The sequence below is a fragment of the Penicillium manginii genome (assembly GCF_028828005.1).
Source record: "Penicillium manginii strain IBT 31320 chromosome Unknown utg000004l:1.0-7231830.0:1.0-7236170.0, whole genome shotgun sequence".
Taxonomy (NCBI): Eukaryota; Fungi; Ascomycota; class Eurotiomycetes; order Eurotiales; family Aspergillaceae; genus Penicillium; species Penicillium manginii.
The window spans coordinates 1,936,539-1,955,184 of NW_026643105.1; the positions used below are offsets into that span (position 1 = coordinate 1,936,539).

Below are 18,646 nucleotides of genomic sequence, written 5' to 3' on the forward strand. Positions count from 1 at the left end.
AGCCATGATAAAAGAATAACAAGACTGGCAGAGGGAAAAAAAATAATAGAAAAGGAAATTTCGAGGCCGTATAGAGGACCCCACAGAAAGAGTACATCATAAGCTTCTTCCAAAAAAAAAAAAACTTGGCGAGGCACACGCTTGCACCAATGTATCCACCGATGATGAAATACCCTAGCTTGCTCACTCATTGTCCTCATCAACTGTCATATATCACACTGATGATTGACCTCCAGGCATCAGTCCGAGCGCCACCATCTTCGGGTTTAGCGCCACGTAATAGCTGTAGGCAGCAATCATCGGCGTTGTTCGCAGTGTCGCAAACACTTAGACCTGCTCAGCACCCCAGCCCTGATCGGACTCGCGCATGTTGGAGGGAGGCTCAATGGAGGGGATGAACTCCAGCACCACGTAGGCGATACCAGTGATACCGACGATGGAGGCGGCGATCTCGCGGAGGATGTGGCCGTGCAGAATGATGCAGCCAACGAAGATGTAGACTGAAGAGGAAGGAGTCGGTTAACGACGGCGTGAGGAGTAGGTTTTCATAGCAATAACTTACAGACACCGCGGCCCAGGAAGGAGAACAGGAAGGAGGCGTAACGGTAGGCGTAGTCGGGGACGTTGGGGAGGAACTCCAGACCGGCGACAACTGCGGCAACATTAGTACCTATCAACAAACAATGCGAGAGATCTGTCATCGATGCGACATCGTCATAAACATACCAGCACCAAAGATCATCACATAGATACCAACGATAATGGAGCTCATGGAAATGGGGAAGAACTGGCTAATACCGCCCAGCACCATAACCACGCCGATCGCGATGTTCACGAGGCGACTGTTGACATGATTAGCGCTACCCTTCAACGTCGGACAGTATCTTCGGCAAGAAGACCAGACCAAGTGACGAGGACGGATGAAACATACAAGATGTTGGAGAAATCCATTGTGAAGGTATTGCTTGTCGGGTTCCCCTTGATCAACAGGGTCTGGGTAGTCCGTGGTCTAGGGTCAACGTCGCTGAGGTCGGTAGACTGTCGATGAGGAAGATAAGGCGAGATGGAAGGGTATGGGGTAGTCGGTAGGTTCGCTAGTTTAGTCGTTAGTTCACAGGCACTGACGGGAGGATGGGGTTGAAACAGTGCCACAGCTGGCGATGTCGGGGGCGGAGTCGACCCCGAGGGGGCGAAGCTCAGCTTCAAACATACCTGTGCTTGTCTGGGACCAAAGGAGCGACCAAATATGTAGCTTTGATGACAGAGAAATGAGGTCAAGAAGAAGAAACAGCTGTTAATAATGCACGAAGAACAGGGGCGCGGTAGATGGGGGATGGAGAGCTGGCTGTCGCAAGCGGCGGGTCCGCCAAGCCCGGTGGCTGGACCTCACGTGATCCGGTGTGGCTGAACCAAAAGGGGATTGATGTACGAATACTCTTACTATTCTTAGCATGTGCGGATACATGGAGACTATGGTTGTTACGTATGTACGGAGTAGTGTGGATATTCATCTACCATAAACACCGAGTTTTGTAGATATCTCCGGCCTACGTGCTCTCTATAGCAAACTGTTTCTTCTCCAGACGCACAGATGACAGTCCGTTGACAAACCAACTCATCTGCTTGGGGTCTTGATCCAGTGCGCTGTATACTGCCTGCATGTTGGCACCAATCCCCACCTCTTCGGCCGTTTGAAGGCTACGGGAGTCGACAAATGGGGCGATAGAAGGCCAGACACTCTGGACATTGTCAAAAAACAATTCCACGGCCAATTCACCGATTCCTTTGATCTCTTTGATCAAAGGTCGCGTCTTTTTCTCTCCGCCCATGAGCTCTCTTGAGTAGGTTGTTGAGATCGCCGTCTACGTAAAGATCGATTAGAATTCAAGTTTCTTTCAGCAAGTGGATCAGGTGGGTTTTTAAAGGGTAAGAAAGAGCTTGAAATACTCCAGTTTAACCAACAAATTAGTAGTAACATACCGTATTTATCCATCACGAACTGAGCTAGATTGCCGAGATTCGTTGCAGATTGTTCTCGATATCGATTATATCCTCCCTCGCGGAGAACCTCTGTTCGTTCCTCCCATGTACTCTTGTGAAGCTTGTCAATATCATGATAACCAGCTTCGATGAGATGATTCATGGTCTTTTGCGAGATATCATGGGATATCGGCTTGGACTTGATCATTGCATCCATCACCATAGCAAGGATTGTCGACGGTGTAGCCACCAAAGGCTGTTTGGCAAGTGGCGATTTACCCAGTGGACTGTTACCGAATTCGTTGGCCACCTTTTTGATTCGGATGGACATATCGTTCAAATCTTTGCGTGGCATATTGAATTTTGGCTTAATAATAGTGGTGTCGGTACTAGTATTCAACTAGTAGTGCTTGTTTAGTGGTCAGGCTTGAAGAAACAGAGTCGAATAGGTACAAAAACCCGAAGGCGACCTTGATAAAGTAGTTCAAAGGCGTTTCAATAGCGTTTCAATACAATTACTATATACTATATCGATACTGTACTATCACATAATCCAAGACTGACGTCACATTTTGTAATGAACGTATGCTACCATGAAATTCTACGCGAGAGAGTAGTTTTCCAGGCTACACTCAGAGCTTGGCTCGGGGTCCGCTCTGAAGCGCCTCCTTGACCAGCGCCACAGCCTCTACCGAACAACCAAAGGAAGCTTGGTATCCGAACCCACCATGGCCATAGTTATGAACGACCTTGACACCATTGACTTCATCCTTCTCAATGCGAGTGCCACCCTCGCGCAAAGGTCGCAAGCCAACGCCATGTCGGATGATATCAAGACCCTCGATGCCCTGACCAGGCTTGACCAGAGAAGGATCCAACGCGATAGCACGCTTCATAATTCGATTGGCGAGATTTGGGTCTGGCAGGGGATCCCAGTTGTGCTTCTGATAAGAACCTCCCAGGATAGTGCCACCACCTAAGATAGTTTATTTAGTTAGTTCATTCCTAAGGTCGAAGGGTCGAATGCTCATACCTGCAGCACGGGTCATAATGTACAGGCACTCGGTCTCTCCATCATCTGTCCCGGACACAGAAGCCATGGGACCGGGATCATTGCGGACAACTACGATCTGACCCCGAGCAGGGTGCATCTTGCTGTCCATGACGCCTCCGAGGGTCTTGGCCGAGAGACCAGTGCAGTTAACAATTAGATCGGCCTTTTGGCCGGTATGATGTTCGTTTGCAGCATCGGCAATGTGTTTGATTACAGCACGCTTGACGACCGCTCCGGATCTGACGCACTGGCCGACGAGCCAGGGCAGGTAGACGGCCGTATTAATACAGACAGACGTGAATTCCTGGGCATTATCAACCCCCGGGGCCAGCTTCTCGTTAGGAATCGGTTTGAACTAAACAATTTGTCAGCTTATGTCTATATTTTCATCGGCCCGACATTGACATACATCAGGCACAACGTCTTTGTACCAGGGGTCTGGCTGGGTCAATTCCGCAAACCATTTGCCGGTATCCGACTCCTGATCTTTCTTACGGTTGTAGATAAGAGTGCCTGGATTCCTGTTAGAATAGCGAGAGTCAAGCCAGTCGACGTACTTCACATACCGAGGAAGTGAATTCCCGCCTCCGGGTACTTCTCTGTGATTTCCTTCAGGTAGGGCCAGGTCTCTCGCTCCCAGCGTTCATGATCAGTTCCCTGCTTGCCCACTCTGTTGAAAAGGAGAATTGTCAATGAAAGGTTGTCGAGTTCAGGGGTTGTTTGGCGTACGGCATGTAATTGGCACCGGCCCAGGGAGAAGCATATTCAATATCATAGTCACCGGGCATGTGCTTAGCCAGAACGGTGATCTTATTCGCTGGATCCTTTGAGAGAAGGTAGGCGGTTGTCAGGCCAGAGACACCAGCACTGAAAGAAATGTTAGTCACAACTAACGCCTTCTATACGGTGCATCAAATGCATCCCATCAAAGCGGGGCGTTCAGAACTTACCCCAAAACAACGATGTTTGGCATTTTTGCGGGGAATCCAATTCGGACTGTGCGGAGTGATTATATTTGAACCTCTGAATGTGGCGTCTGGGGACTCTTAACAAGCAATTGCAGGTCTAATGACTCAACGGTGAAGTATTGCGTAAGGGTAGGAAGCGGGGGTGCCCCAGAGGAGGAGTCAAGACAATCTCCGCTATCGAGCATACCCTTTGATAAGAGAAATGGAGCTGGTCGGGGTAAATTACGCCTCTGTACGACCCGGGCCGCCGATTACTATTTCCAGCGGCGGCGGTGTGGCTAGGGGCCAATCAGATGTGGTAATTCGGTTTAACGCGCTGAATTTTTCACAGTGGAGACGCGGAGTCATACGATCCCAAAACGCCTCCGCATCTGAGGGGTTGATTTCTGTATTAACAAGTTGGGTTTATAAGTGAGGGAATGTCATGGTTTTGCATGACTTCTGTTAAATATTTCTTTGTAAATAAGGTCTATTATAACTATAACTATAACTATAACCATACAAATGTAACTGTAATTATAGAGCTTTCGAGATTTACGAATACAGTCAGCAGCAGTCAATAGTGTGCTTAGAAACTGTACCCTCCACCGCCTCGACTGCAAGGGCCTCTCCGTAACGACCCGCGGACTCCAGTGGGCTCCACCGTATCCCTAGGAATATATGGATCACATTTCCAGAGTTCAGGGGTGGGCGAGCAATGAGAATGACTCAAGAATTACAGAGTACCAAATAATTACTATATACTCTGTAGATAGTACCCTAGTATAGCTATTAGTACTAGTATACTTCAGACAAAGTATACGTGGAAACCGAATCAGGTCTAGTACGTACCCTATTGAGCGATGTCATAGTGGGTAAGGGCTCACGTGCAGCCAACCAGAGAAGGCACAAAGCTGGACCGCCCCAAACTTTTTCTCGCCAGGCAAATCTGGCCTAGTACCAACATCGTTTTCCTTTTTATCCATCGGCACCCGCAGGGCTCCTCCACTCTGCGGGTTCCTTGTTCTCTGTTTTCTGTCCTTGGCTTTTCTTTCTTCTACTTTATCTTCCTCTTCACTTTTTCCCCTCTGCCCGGATTTCCCCCCCTCATAGATGCCGCCCTCATCCCGGGAAGGGCCTCACTTACTATGTCACTTCTCGCAAATGGTGGCAGAATTGTGCCCATACTTGCGGCACACGAACAACATCACCCCGACTCCACCCTCAACACAGATCTACTAGCAGAGTATCCTCTTCCCCAGACCACTGGCCAGATTTCGCTGCTGGACCAGCAACAAAATGCTCCGCCCATCCGACAAGATCCTTCGCCCACCCGACATAAGAAATCCATCGACCTGGAAAGCTTGGAAATGCCCTGCTTAAAAGAACACGGTTTATTCGCTTTACCAACAGAAGGTGACGGTAAGATCAACCTGCAGTTTCTATGACAAAAGAGATTAGCATGTTATCCTCAAATGACTAGCTTCAATTTCCTAAAATAATTGGTCCCTGACGCGTCGAATGTAGGAAATTGTCTTTACTACTCCCTCTCCGACCAATTATACGGAAACTTCGACCACGGCGACGAGATCCGCCAGCTACTAGCCGACCATATGACAACCCACAAAAGATACTTCATGCAATTTGTGGTGGCTGAGGGTGGTGAACGCCGTCGTCCCAAACGAGCCGCTGTGTCCGCATACGCTACGCGTTCCGCCGATGTGACAGCTCCTTCCGACGAGGACAAGGAGCGTCGGTTCGAGGAAATGGTAGCTACAACTCGGAAAAATGGAGAATGGGGCAGCTCCGAGAGCCTTCAAGCTTTCTGTCAAGTTTACCAAGTGGACATCAATGTTTACACGATGGATGGTGTGCAAGCATTCCGAGACGTGAATGCTTCACCCCAGGAACATCGTGACGTGATCCACGTTGCGTTCCACGTAGGACTATCGTTTCGTCTTATATTTCTCAGCTCCGAGCTAACCTCACGCTTAGGATTTTAAACACTATTCCTCAGTCCGGCCTCTAGACAGATCCCACAAGGGCCTCTTTGAGATCTCCAGAGGCGACCAGTCGCCCGACCTACCCTCCCATCCCCAATATACTCACGTCGATGATTGTAAAGAGAAAGTTTCGTCCGACATTAAAGAGGCAGCTCTTGATAAGGACAATTTTATTCCCCAGGGCGCCCACCTTGCGCCCACTGACTCTACAGACGACCCCGGCTTAGCTGTTGACGTCTACCCTCCTTGGGATATACAATCCATTCAAGATGGACTTGGCGGCCGATATGATCGCGACACCATTGTAGATATGCTTCAAAAGTGCCGTGGTGACATTGACCGGGCTTTTGCCGCTCTGCTGGACACCCCCACAGACAAACAAGTCGCCCCGGCTCAGAGTTTCAACTCGAGTGTCCAGATGTCACGAGAGTCATCTCCTTTCAGCACAGGCAGCAAAAGATCTGCCGAAGACAGCGGCGATGACTCAGATGAACCACGTCCAGCCATACGCCGAGGTCGACCCAAGAAACGCATGGTCTCAAAGTTGACCTTGGGCGTTGGCATATCTTTCCGAGACGACCAGAACGAGGTCGTCTCTTTGAATCTTCGAGTTAGTCTACTCTGCTAGTATTTTCACGGTACCTGTCACTGACTTCACATCATAGATGAAATCAGACGCCGAAAAACTAAAGGAGTCAGACTCTACACCAGACGAGAGCGCCTCAGAAACATCCGAATCTGCCACAGGCAGGGCCCCTCGTCGAAGTGGCCGTCTTTCAAAACCTCGACCCGCGTAGCTGCGATGGGATTTCACTTCCGAGTCGCAGCGCGTTTACTCCTATCTTCCCCCTTTCTTCCGAACCTATATTCCCATCTTTATTTGAAGCGATCTATTTGCATTGTGAAGGCGTTGGCGTGGAAAGCATTTTCAACTTGCTGGAACCTTGGATCTCCTTCTCCTTTTTTTTTGGCACACATGCATGGCCATATGGAACAACAGCCAGGTTGGCTGCGGTGGCGTTTTGACTTTATTTTGCATGGAAGAGGAAATGCCTGGCGCATTTTTCCTCAATGGCTCACGACGTGCATTTGCTCAGCGAGATTCGAGAAGAACTACTTAACTTAGACATTATTTGCTGATGTTGAGGATTGCGCGAGCATTTTCTCGCATCCAATCGGATATTTTCCTGGTGCCAGATCTCCGGATCGGTTACCTACTGAATTCTTACTTGTGTACTTCCGTCTTGTATTCTGTTTTATGATTATCTCTGACTCCCGAGGTCGGGTGTTTCTGAGACTGTCGGGTCTCCGTGCAGGGTGACTTGTCACACCGCGTAGTAGAGGTCTCGACAGGTTGCATTTGTGTAACACGATCGGCCCAACCCTATTTTAAACACTACAATATTACGGAATTAATTCCATTCTGTTTTCATGGGCTTGTAGCGTTTGCATCATCTATTGCCGCAACCTAGTCTTAGCCGACAACGGTCTATAAGCGTAGTCGGCCTCTCGTATCTATAATCGAACGTGCTATATACAAGCAGCTGGCCAGACAAATACAGCTGCAACTCCACATACAGGCAGAAGCTTATTCCTCCAGTAGGAACTTCAGGAAAGTCGTTCCGATCGCAACACCATCGTGTTCATTGTTGACTCTGCTGAGGCCGTCCTGCGCTTGGTCCTCACCAAAGACACCCGTTTTAGCCCGGAGTCCAATGATTTCAGTCTCCATCCAACCCGTAAATTCAGGGTGTCCCTGAACACTGATAAAACGGCGCGGGGAGTACATGCCCTGGATCGCGCACTGGGGTGAATGGCCTAGGAGGGTGACACCCTCAGGTAAACTGTGCACTATATCCTTATGCATTTGGTGGATGCGCTGTAATATTATGAGGATGAGTTTCATAAGTCAGCCTATGTGCAAATTTGTATTGATGTTGTTTTGTATTGTGCATGTGCCGGAATGGAATACATCACGTACGATTTTCTCCAGTCCGAACACTTCCTTGCCTTTCTCGGTCAACTCCATGTCACAGACGGCAATCTCCCAGCCCTGATCGCTTTTTCCGACTTTGACTCCTAGCGCGCGACCTAGAATTTGATGCCCGAAGCAGACTCCGACGATGCGGACTCGATCTTGGGCGAGGACTTGTTGGGTGAATTCGACGAGGCGGTTGATCCAAGGGATATCTTCGTAGGAGTTATGTTCTGTGTTTGAGAATCAAACATCAGTCATTACCGTTCACATACCACCCGTGAAATACTTTGCATGTTGCATTGCATATGCATCCCATGATTTCCCATAAGGGTGGGGGGCGTACTTGACCCAGACACAAGCACGGCATCAATATCCTCCAACTTTGGGTATTCTGTGCCGCCGACAACGTCCCACTTCGTAATTACTAGTCCGTTTTCCGGATCCAGCTGTTCGGGCTTATTGAGAGCCTTTGCGCTAGATTTCAAAAGCGATGTGAAGACCCCTCCATAGCCACCGTATAGGTCGTTGATGGGGGGTATTGGGGTATCGGCTTCCAGCACGGCAATCCGAAGGGGGGCGCGCATTCTTTCGGTTGATTTGCTTATAAGATGGTCGAGACGGAAAGAATTCGCAGGACTGTCTCGGACAGGCGAAGATAGGGAGATGAACAGCAGGCGAGTGTCTGAGGCGAAGTCACCAATGACTCCAACGGATCGGAAAGTCTCCAACTTGCCGCTTATCGTTTATCGCCGACTCCCCACTTCTCCCTTTCGAGGCAGGTTTACCTTAAGGTAATTGGCAGCCACTTCCCCTTCATATAACGAGTGGCTTGTCGAGACGATCTACCGAGAGTCTACATGCATTAAGCTGATCACTGGTTCGCCCGCTCCATGTGCTCGACCTTGGAGTTCATGCAACTTGTTCGTGTTGCTGCTTAAAAATCCATTTCCACCCAAAACCCCGCCAAATTGATTCTTCCCCTTTGTACCACATTCTTCATTGCGCCGAGACCAGTCATCGCAGCGATTTCCCTGGCTTAGCCCTTGTTATTTTTCTTTGCCCTCCCTGCCCACGGGACATGGGATCTTGTGGACTTGACGCCACCCGACAATGACTTCCAGAAACCGGGAAACCGACCCGTCAGAAGCCACTCCGCTATTGCGACATGAGTCAACAGTATCAGAATCTCACCAAAGCACCCACTATCACAGAGTGGCCAGTCGCAGCACAAATGTTGAAAGCAATAATTCGATCGATGAAACGCAAGAACAGATCAATGCCCTCGGTCTGGTCCGGGTGACTTCGGCAGAAGGGCTGGACATCGAGCCCGACTTGGAACGATTCTCCTCGCGCGGTTCAGCTTCTGTGAAAAAGAACAATGCCTCTACCGGCGATGCAGATCCAATCCCAGAGGAAGAAGAGGAAGATAGCTATGCTGCTCGATTCATCGATGTATCGCCAGCTCGGTTCTGGCTTATTTTCGTCGGCGTCCTCATCGGATATCTGATCGGCTTCTTCGACTCCACTTTGATGGCATCGAGCCACCCCGTTATTACCTCCTACTTCAATGCCGCAAACACTGCTTCATGGCTATCAACTGCATTCCTGCTCACCTCTACAGCCTTCCTACCACTCTTCGGACGCATCTCCGATGCCTTCGGCCGGAAGCCCGTGTACCTATTCTCCATCGCAATGTTCTTCCTGACAACAGCTTGGTGCGGACTGGCCCAAAATATCGGCAGCTTTATTGCTGCTCGAGCCCTCTGTGGCCTTGGCGCTGGGGGTGTGTTCTCCATGGGCCAAGTCATATCCAGCGATCTAGTCCGCATCGAATACCGCGGTGTTTACCAATCTTACATCAACCTGTGCTATGGTACCGGTAGTTGCTTGGGCCTTGCTTTTGGTGGGTACCTCTGTGATAATATCGGATGGCGTGGTGCATTCTTCATCCAACTTCCCTTCATCTTTGTATATTTCATCACCGCAGCAAGTACCATCCCAGCGGACCTCGGCGTCAAACGAGCCATCAACTCGGAGCGAATGACAGTGGTACAATTGATCCGCAGCATCGACTTGACCGGTGCATTCATCCTGGCTACAGCAGTGACAGCTCTGATCATGGGGTTGAATCTGGGTGGTAATGTCTTTCCCTGGGAACATCCTCTGGTTATCGGCTCTCTAGTCGCAGCTGTGCTCCTGGGTATTGTTCTTGTCAGATACGAGCGCGGGGTACCACGCGCAGTTCTTCCGATAGAACTCCTCTCCAAGAATCCCCGGGCTAGTCTCATTATCGGCAATTTCTTCGGTGCTATTTCAGTCAATACGGTCATGTTCAATGTCCCTCTTTACTTCCAAGCGGTCAAGCTGGCTAGCCCCACAGACTCAGGCTTGCGATTAGTGGCAGCATCCATTGCTATCACTGCTTCGAGTGTCGGAACTGGGTTCTTGATCACCTGGTCGAAACGGATGAAGCCAACCATTATCCTTGGCGGCTTCTGTATGTTGTTGGGCGGATGTACCGCCGCATCCCTCAACATGCACACACCCTATGCGCTAGCTATGATCTGTGTGTCGTTCTCTAGCCTCGGACAAGGCTTTTCCTTCCCTTCGGTGATGGTATCAGTGCTGGCTACAAGCGAGCAGGATGACCAGGCTATCGCTACTACAACTCTCGGTCTAGCACGGAACCTTGGAGCCGTGATGGGCGTGTCTATTAGTAGTTGGATATTTCAAAATGTCCTCTACTACCAACTTGAACGTAACGTGAAGGGTGTGGAAAAAGACCATATCATTGCCCTCGTCCGCAAGTCGATCCGAGCTATTTCCAGTCTTGACCCATTGCACCAACATCAAGGTTCGCATTCTTCTATTTTACTCATTCCGTGATCCGTTAACTAATGGCTAGATAGTTATCGGATCATATGCGACTGCCCTTCGTGCAACCTTTCTATCCGCAGCCCTCTGGGGTGCCATCATGCTGATACTGCATTCCCGCCTTCGTTTGCCCCGACTTGGCAGTAAGGCTTAAATATTCACACTGGCCATGCATCTTGAGTGCTATGGCAGTCTCCATCAACCGAGATACAAAACCAACTTTGGAAATATAATCAAAACGTGTGGGGCCTGGCATGTGAGAAATGCGCAGCTACTAGTGGTAACTAACTCCGCTGTTACGCCGTGGACTACTAGTGAGGCTCTATCAACCTGAGAATCGAGGTGACTAGTAGACCACATGTCACCCCCGGGCGTCTGCGAGATTATCCAACATTCCAGACATAGTCAGTACTAGGTACTGTCAGTTAACCAGTCCCCACTAGAATAGGCAAGTGACATAGATAAATCAGCCCTTAACTTGAAGTACTGTTACAATGTAGTGAATTGGGTCCTCCCCAGCTTCGTCACTGAGAGGGATAAGAGAAGAGTGCAACGTCCATCTTGATCATCAATTATAGGAATGATAATCAAGCTGACCGTTCAAAAGGTTCAAGAACATTCCTGGAGGTTGAGATACTCGCTCTATTGTAACAACTTGAAATTCACTGGCCAATCAGGGGCTTCCTAGATTTGCCCCGGTCCCACTTTTCCCTCAAGAACCTCCGCGTTGAATTGCCAGGCCGATCCTCTTTGACACATCTGCATTCTAGCCCACTCAAAAAGGGCCATCTACCCACGTTTGATCCAGCCTTTCACCGAGAGGCAATGATAACTGCGATTTACTTGTCCGATTGGCCCTGAGTTGACATCACGGTACTCCAGACTTCCGAACTCCTTGCTTTGCCCCTCCTCCGCCTCCGCCTTTGACTCGCTTGTACAAAGAGTAATTGTCAAAAGACATCGGAATCGCTTTGCGACCATCTCGTGCTATTCAACATTCCGACTGTCGGATCTGGAACCAGCCCCACGCCCCAGCAGCGAACATGGCCATTCGACCACAGTCGCCATCAAGATTTTGTGAATTCGGAAGCCTTCGATCAAACTGGCGGTTGTCTGCCCCGGTTGGCCCTGGTGGCTAGAACAGAAAGAGGGGATAGGGCAAGTAAAATACTTGACAGGACAAAATGAATCTCACTACTCGCGCCAATTCCGAATCGCAGTCACCGAGAGTTGACTCGACAACGTCGACCCCCAAAAGCCAGAAGGGCAATTCCCCTCGCGCCGCTGGCACCAATCGCAAGAAATCCGACTTGTCAGATACGAAGGCGAAGAGGGTTCGAACAGGGTGTCTCACTTGCCGGAAGAGACACCTCAAATGCGATGAGGCCTTGGGTCGGTGTTTGAATTGTCGAAAATCGGATAGGATATGTACTCGTGGTGTCCGCCTGAACTTTATCGATATTCAGACGGTCGCTCCGCCACATATCATTGATCGACCCAAAGGTGCTAAAGTGACGTTCAGAGACGACTCGCGTTTCATCGCATCCGAGTATGTCGGCGGCTTTGAAAGATATCCTCCTCCTCAGCCGGAGAGTCCCGTTCAGGATCGCCAGCTTTTGCACCACGATGCACTCAATGCTTTGGGCACGGACTATCTAACAAGTCTGTTCCAATCCGTAGCCCATTCGTTCGACCCGACCGGATTTGATGTCCCGCACGACTTTATAGTTGGCCCCGATACGTGGCACGAGCCCCATATCGTGCCTGGTGATGAGCTGCTTCCGCATGGGACATCCAATTTTGCGCGAAAGCTCGCCATGAAGCAGTATAGTTCTTCGTCGCTGAGCGACCCCGAACAGATATTCCTCCTGCAAACATTTGTTGAAGAGGTCGCTCCTTGGATGGAGTCTATGGATTCAATGCGACACGTATGTCACCTTTAAAAGCTACTACAAGAGACTCTGCTAATTTTTCATACAGTTTTCGCAGACTTTACCATACTATACTGTTGATGAGCCAATGCTACTAAAAGCTTTCTTGGCTTGTGGTGCTCGGCATCTTTCAGTCGTCAATCCCTCCTACGGGGATGAAAAGGGAACTCGCTATTATGAGATGGCGACACAAGACCTCGTGAGCTTGATACAAGATCCTAATCGCGATTCGGTTTTATGTGCAGCGGCTGCACTGGTTCTGAGTATATATGAGTTGATTCCCTCGCAATCGGCACCCAAGATCGACCATACGACAGGATCAAGAGCTCTGATCCGTGAATGCGGTTGGAACGCGAAGACACCCGGACTGGGGGGTGCCTGCTTCTGGATTAATACTAGCATGGAGCTGCTAAGCTGTTTGCATTATGGCTGGTCTCTTTCATGGGATCCAGACACTTGGGGGGGTTGATATGCATATAGACAATATGCATCATTTTCCCAAATCAGAGGAGCTCTGGCTTCACCGAATCCTTTATATCTGTGGCAAAATTTCGAATTTCCGATTACAGAGCCAGAACCAGCAATCCCCTAGCGGGACAGATGCTCATATGGGCCAATTGAGCCAGAAGTTGCAAGACTGGGGACACTACAATAGTTGGTGTGATCAGTGGGCTAAAAATGCCCCGCCGTCGATGCAACCTCTTGGCCACGTCCAGCCATGGCCTAGTAACACGCAGTCGGTATTTCCGACCATCTGGTAAGCTTTCTTTGCCTTTCAGCGCTTAACCTTCACTTGCTAATTACTCCCTAGGATGACCAAGCGACCCGCTATCATTGCGCAGTATTTCTACTATACAGCTCGCATTCTTTTGGCAAGAACCCATCCAATGGAGCCGGATTTCCGTGCGGAGATGAAGGAAATGCAACGGGCTCATGCGTATGATATCTGCGGCCTTGCTGTCGGCCTCAAGGATCGTGGTCTGGCCAACATATCAATCCGCTGTCTTGCAATCGCAGCAGAAAGCCTCGAGTCTCAGGAAGCCCAAGAGGAGGCGCTTCGCATCTTGAATACAACAGCCAAAGACACTGTTTGGTCGACACAATCTATTGGGAACGACCTACGGCAGCACTGGGGCTGGCCCCCTCCGCCCCACGAAACAGTGGATCCTATGCAGATGCATAACAGTCCATATCACGAGCTAGATCAGAAAATATCCAACGGCCCTGAGATTTCCTCGCATCTCTCAAATCCGCTACTGGGCGTGAGTGATTTCTCGGCAGAGAAGCATCCTTACCAAGGATTCTATATACCTCCCCACCATGCCCTTGACCAATACCACCAGTATGGGTCTTATATACTTTGATTAAATATTAGGATCTTGGCTTGGTCTGCCGAGCCTAGCACACTGCTCTGATGAATACTCTCAAAATATACCCGACGAGCAAATGAATAATGAAATGCTGGGTGACCCATCACCTAGGCCTCAATCTTTGGATTTATATTCCAACATGTCTACTGAGCGTATCTAGTCGGTCTCAATTTAGAAATGTAAACTTCATGGCTGGAGTTGATAGTAGTAAATTTACATTCAGAAGTTGCCTCTATCTAGTTCAAGTTGACGCCTTTGGGCACTCGGCCATACTTTTAGGATATCGTGTCAGTACTAATAGAACTGGGTATTTCTATCCTTGTCGCATGAAAACAAAATTGCTTCTAAAGTTTATAAAGTGGAATACTAGTATTCAATGTTTTGAACTAAGCCTAGCCCTCTTCAGCATATTTCTCAGTAACACCTTCAAACTTTAGGTTTTACGTGGCAGCCTCGGAGTGACGGCTATACTTCTGATAGCCCGGCGGAAAAGCGGTGGCATAATCCACCGCCGACGGCGCCAGACCGGAACCTCGACCAAGACAAATTTATCCAATGAATCAATAGTTGATTGGGGATGGCTGAAGTAACGAGCCAATCTCAGCAAGCTGCAGCTACACCGGTCTACATTCTTCGCGGACATGCGGCCCCCATCCATGCCCTGTACATCTTCTCCCAGAACCTACGGCTGGTGTCAGGCGATGCCGATGGCTGGATCGTCGTCTGGGATATAGTCACCAAACGACCAGTGACAGTCTGGAAGGCGCATGAAGGTGCTATTCTTGAAGCCAAGGGGTTCGCTGTTGAAGGTGGTGGGGCAGAGATATACACGTGAGTGCTGTTTAGCAATCAATTCGGAATGCTGTGTCGTTGGAACTTGGAACTGCCTTGCTGAATATTTGATATAGACATGGTCGCGACCACAAGTTATGTGTTTGGAAGCTTCGAAAAGAGGATGAGAAGTTTCTTGACAAGACGCTTCCGGTCGACGCAGCTGCCTCAAATCAACAGGACAAAGGGACTAAACCATGGCTGCTGCACTCTCTCCCTGTCAATGCACTCAACTTCTGTGCTTTTTCGATGACCTTCATCGATAAACACACCCAAAAAGACATCGATAATGACTCAACCCGACATCAACCAAAAAATAACGACATTTTATTTGCAGTCCCTAACGCTTTGGACTCTGGGGGCATTGATATCTTTCATCTCCCCTCTGAACTTCGCCTCTGCACCATCCGGTCTGACCCCACCATAAAAACCGGAATGGTCATGAGCGTGGAAATCTTTTTCTCACCATCGGGCGATCTCTATGTGACATCTGCATACGAGGATGGCCACGTTATGGCCTTTGTTCGAAGGGGCCCGATCGACCCGGCGAGTTTTGATCTCAAACACATCTCCTCCCACCCATGGAAATGGGAAAAGATCTATGGTAGTCGCCCGCATAGCCAGCCTGTTCTCTCTATCGATGTCCCGCCTTCACGCGATTGCTTCTTCTCTTCGTCTGCTGATGCTCTGATCATTAAACATCCCATACCAACACACCCCACCATTGGTAAGAATGGGGAAGATCTGCCGCTGAAAACTATCAATACGAAACACTCTGGTCAACAAGGATTACGTATTCGTCGCGATGGTAAGATCTTCGCAACTGCTGGTTGGGATAGCAGGGTAAGGGTGTACTCCGGGAAAACAATGAAAGAGCTCGCTGTTCTTAAGTGGCACAAGGATGGTTGTTATGCTGTTGCCTTTGGAGAAGTCGACCCTGTCACTGAGCCAGCATCGTCTGACACGGCAGAAGGGCAAAGTTTATCACTGGCTACAGTCCATAGCCAACGGAATCTCAAAGTACAACAAACGCACTGGCTGGCAGTTGGTTCCAAGGATGGAAAGGTTTCATTATGGGATATCTACTGAAACAAATGCTAATGCTCTTGTACAATAATGCATCGCCACATACCGGGCAACGTGAACAAATATAAACAGATACGCTTTTCTAAGCAAGATTGAACTCGCTGGCTCCGGCCATGTTCTCGCGCATCTTTTGACGCATCCTTCGGGCCGCATCGTCGGTGCTAGAGGCAACTGGGTTATCATCAGCCGCACCGGCCTTCCTCTTCTGACCGGCGGCGCCGCTGCGGGAAGCTTTGAAATCCTTCTTCGTTTCCTCCTTGCTGGTACGCAGACCGGGGACATTGATCTTGCCAGGTCTATCACGGAGAGCAAAACTCTTGGCAAGATGGCCCAGGTGAAGCTCCTTGATGTCGAACATGCTGCGCTCGGTGGCGATGTGGGTTGCGTAGGCACGGATGTGAGATTGGAAACCGCGGCGGGCCATTTCCAGATACTTGGGGTTGTCCAGGGCCCATCGCTCGACGTCCATTTGCCAATCCGTAGTCTTCTCCTCCCAATTTTTGCTAGTAGAGTCCACACTGACGCCGAATCCGCGCTTGAGGATTTCTGTCGCGTCGGTGCGAGTGAGTGCCTTGCCGCCATCGCGGTAGCCACGCTTCAAGATTTCCACGTAGTTCTCCTCACATCCGGGCTGCAGGAAAATACAAGCCCGGCCATCACGACCGAGACGTGCGGTACGGCCGATTCGGTGGGTATGGTCGTCTGCGCTGAAGGCTGGGTCATACTCAATAACCAGTTCGACATTTGGCAGATCCAGACCACGAGCGGCAACATCGGTACAGACCATGACCGATGGATCGTCGCTGCGAGAGAATGATTTGAGAGTAGCTGTTCGGACTTGCTGGGGTAGAGAGCCGTGGAGACGGTGGAGTCTCACGGAATTTAATGAGTTGGAGAAGGCAGTGGCGGGTGCGATAGTACCATGAGGGGACATCTTTTCGCGTTCACTCAAAACCTTGGCTTCGTCACTTTCGTCTTCTTCGTCACCGCTGTCATTTCCATCCTTGTTCTTCCTTCCCTTTCTTTTTCCGAATTCTCTTGAGAAAACTTCGAAGAGGAAGTCTGCCGAGTCGGCACATGAGACGAAGACGATGGCTTTCATCACTGAACCCTTGCGAATAAATGTTCGTTTGAGGAATGCAGTCAGTGATACCAGGCGCAGCTTAGATGGCACAACCGCGTATGATTGCTTTAGTTGAGCAGGGACGCGGAATGAGTCTTCATCATCTTTGTTGCCGTCCGTTTCACCGTCCTCGTCAGTCGGGTCGGCCTTGATATGAACTGCATCCTTCAAACTGATCTCGCCTAGCCGTTGCACGTTCATCTTCAAGGTAGCAGAGCACAAGACCGTAGTCCTGCGTGTGGGTACGCCGGGAACTCGACTCGGTCGTTGTCTCGCATCCAATTTCTTGACAATTCCTTGCAGCTCCTCCTCAAATCCCAAATCCATCAGGCGATCACCCTCGTCCAGAACCAACCACCGGACATTGCTGACATCCAAGACCTCTGTATTGTCCAAGTGATCCGCCAAGCGGCCAGGCGTGGCAACCAGAATATTCAGTCCTTTTCGCAGGCGAGCCTTTTCGGACTTTTTCTTTTCTCCACCAATAACTGTTCCGCAGACTATCCAATTGGCGCATCGTAGAACATTTTCCAGAACAACTGAAATCTGCTTGCACAACTCACGGGTTGGAGCCAGAATGATAGCAAATAGTCCACTGTCACGATGAACACCTGCCTCCTTCGTCGCCTTTGAGAGAGCCATGATCCGTTGCACCAGGGGCAGAAGATAAGCCAGAGTTTTACCGGAACCAGTCTCGGCTTGGATAAAGGCATCGCTTTCTTCTTTCAGGAGTTGGGAGACGGAAGCTTTTTGAATTGCGGTAGGTGCTTTCAACTCCAGCTTTGTGAGCAGATGCGCAGCCAGATTGGGCGACAATCCCAAGTTGGTAAAAGTATCCAATCCATCCACTAACGGCGCATTGGTCGGCTTCGCATCTTGAATCGGTTCTTCAGACTTCGGTTCTTCCACATGTGTTGATTCGGGGTTGCTGGTGAATAGAGAAGAGGCAAACTGTCCGGGGTGTCGGCGCGGTCCTTGTTGCTGCGGTCGCGATCGGTGACCACCATCTCCGCCCCTTCCTTCGTTCGAATCAGTTGTTCTTTGTCGCTTTGCTGGTCTCGTACCAAGCTGTGTTTGATTGGGGTTCTTAGGCTGGTGGGGACCTTTGCCTTCGCCTGGTTGAGGTTGGTGCTGCGAGCGCTTCTTCGCAGAGAGTCGGTCCCGCCATGTTCCTCCCTTGTATTTCGCCTCTTGCGTGATGACGCTGTCGCCAAGCGCGAAGTTCAGAAGCATACCATCGTCCGCCATTTTGAAAGATCGTTCAACTTCAAAACCCGACAGTAAGGCGAGAATGAGGAAGAGATGTTGCTATCGAGACTTTTTTTTCCCGTCAAGACCCACCGGCAGAAAAGGCGATTTCTTACAAACACTGCAAACACTAGGAGCTACACCAGTCAGGGAAGGCGGTCGGAGTATTCGGACTCCCATATAATCATTGAATTGACTGATTCAAGCTCTTTAACGTCTTA

General features: G+C 49.7%; 9 protein-coding genes across 9 annotated transcripts; 4 read left to right on the forward strand and 5 right to left on the reverse strand.

Annotated features, from left to right (window-relative positions):
* Positions 1-327: 327 nt before the first annotated feature.
* On the reverse strand, positions 328-1,210 carry N7533_004434 (TVP15 family protein; the record flags this gene model as incomplete). The annotated part of the gene is made up of 5 exons (XM_057101084.1): positions 328-500; positions 563-652; positions 727-842; positions 932-1,094; positions 1,153-1,210. 5 exons carry the CDS (start codon positions 1,208-1,210, stop codon positions 328-330), a joined length of 600 nt encoding a protein of 199 aa, XP_056960714.1.
* A 337-nt stretch (positions 1,211-1,547) lies between these two features.
* N7533_004435 (uncharacterized protein) lies at positions 1,548-2,335 on the reverse strand (the record flags this gene model as incomplete). Its single annotated transcript, XM_057101085.1, has 2 exons — positions 1,548-1,834; positions 1,981-2,335. The coding sequence occupies 2 exons, from the start codon at positions 2,333-2,335 to the stop codon at positions 1,548-1,550; spliced, it is 642 nt and encodes a 213-aa protein (XP_056960715.1).
* Positions 2,336-2,612: 277 nt separating this feature from the next.
* Positions 2,613-4,007, reverse strand: N7533_004436 (FAD-dependent oxidoreductase; the record flags this gene model as incomplete). Its single annotated transcript, XM_057101086.1, has 6 exons — positions 2,613-2,956; positions 3,014-3,365; positions 3,444-3,547; positions 3,601-3,704; positions 3,764-3,901; positions 3,985-4,007. The coding sequence occupies 6 exons, from the start codon at positions 4,005-4,007 to the stop codon at positions 2,613-2,615; spliced, it is 1,065 nt and encodes a 354-aa protein (XP_056960716.1).
* Positions 4,008-5,129: 1,122 nt separating this feature from the next.
* Positions 5,130-6,781, forward strand: N7533_004437 (OTU domain-containing protein; the record flags this gene model as incomplete). Its single annotated transcript, XM_057101087.1, has 4 exons — positions 5,130-5,403; positions 5,509-5,921; positions 5,977-6,594; positions 6,650-6,781. The coding sequence occupies 4 exons, from the start codon at positions 5,130-5,132 to the stop codon at positions 6,779-6,781; spliced, it is 1,437 nt and encodes a 478-aa protein (XP_056960717.1).
* A 791-nt stretch (positions 6,782-7,572) lies between these two features.
* On the reverse strand, positions 7,573-8,546 carry N7533_004438 (type 1 glutamine amidotransferase; the record flags this gene model as incomplete). The annotated part of the gene is made up of 3 exons (XM_057101088.1): positions 7,573-7,863; positions 7,966-8,192; positions 8,306-8,546. 3 exons carry the CDS (start codon positions 8,544-8,546, stop codon positions 7,573-7,575), a joined length of 759 nt encoding a protein of 252 aa, XP_056960718.1.
* Positions 8,547-9,072: 526 nt separating this feature from the next.
* On the forward strand, positions 9,073-10,990 carry N7533_004439 (putative MFS multidrug transporter; the record flags this gene model as incomplete). The annotated part of the gene is made up of 2 exons (XM_057101089.1): positions 9,073-10,816; positions 10,872-10,990. 2 exons carry the CDS (start codon positions 9,073-9,075, stop codon positions 10,988-10,990), a joined length of 1,863 nt encoding a protein of 620 aa, XP_056960719.1.
* A 1,030-nt stretch (positions 10,991-12,020) lies between these two features.
* N7533_004440 (Zn(II)2Cys6 transcription factor) lies at positions 12,021-14,131 on the forward strand (the record flags this gene model as incomplete). Its single annotated transcript, XM_057101090.1, has 4 exons — positions 12,021-12,764; positions 12,817-13,183; positions 13,248-13,524; positions 13,579-14,131. 4 exons carry the CDS (start codon positions 12,021-12,023, stop codon positions 14,129-14,131), a joined length of 1,941 nt encoding a protein of 646 aa, XP_056960720.1.
* Positions 14,132-14,714: 583 nt separating this feature from the next.
* On the forward strand, positions 14,715-16,057 carry N7533_004441 (WD40 repeat domain-containing protein; the record flags this gene model as incomplete). Its single annotated transcript, XM_057101091.1, has 2 exons — positions 14,715-14,968; positions 15,046-16,057. 2 exons carry the CDS (start codon positions 14,715-14,717, stop codon positions 16,055-16,057), a joined length of 1,266 nt encoding a protein of 421 aa, XP_056960721.1.
* Positions 16,058-16,136: 79 nt separating this feature from the next.
* dbp7 (putative ATP-dependent RNA helicase) lies at positions 16,137-18,425 on the reverse strand (the record flags this gene model as incomplete). The annotated part of the gene is made up of 1 exon (XM_057101092.1): positions 16,137-18,425. One exon carries the CDS (start codon positions 18,423-18,425, stop codon positions 16,137-16,139), a length of 2,289 nt encoding a protein of 762 aa, XP_056960722.1.
* Between the last annotated feature and the right edge of the window lie 221 nt (positions 18,426-18,646).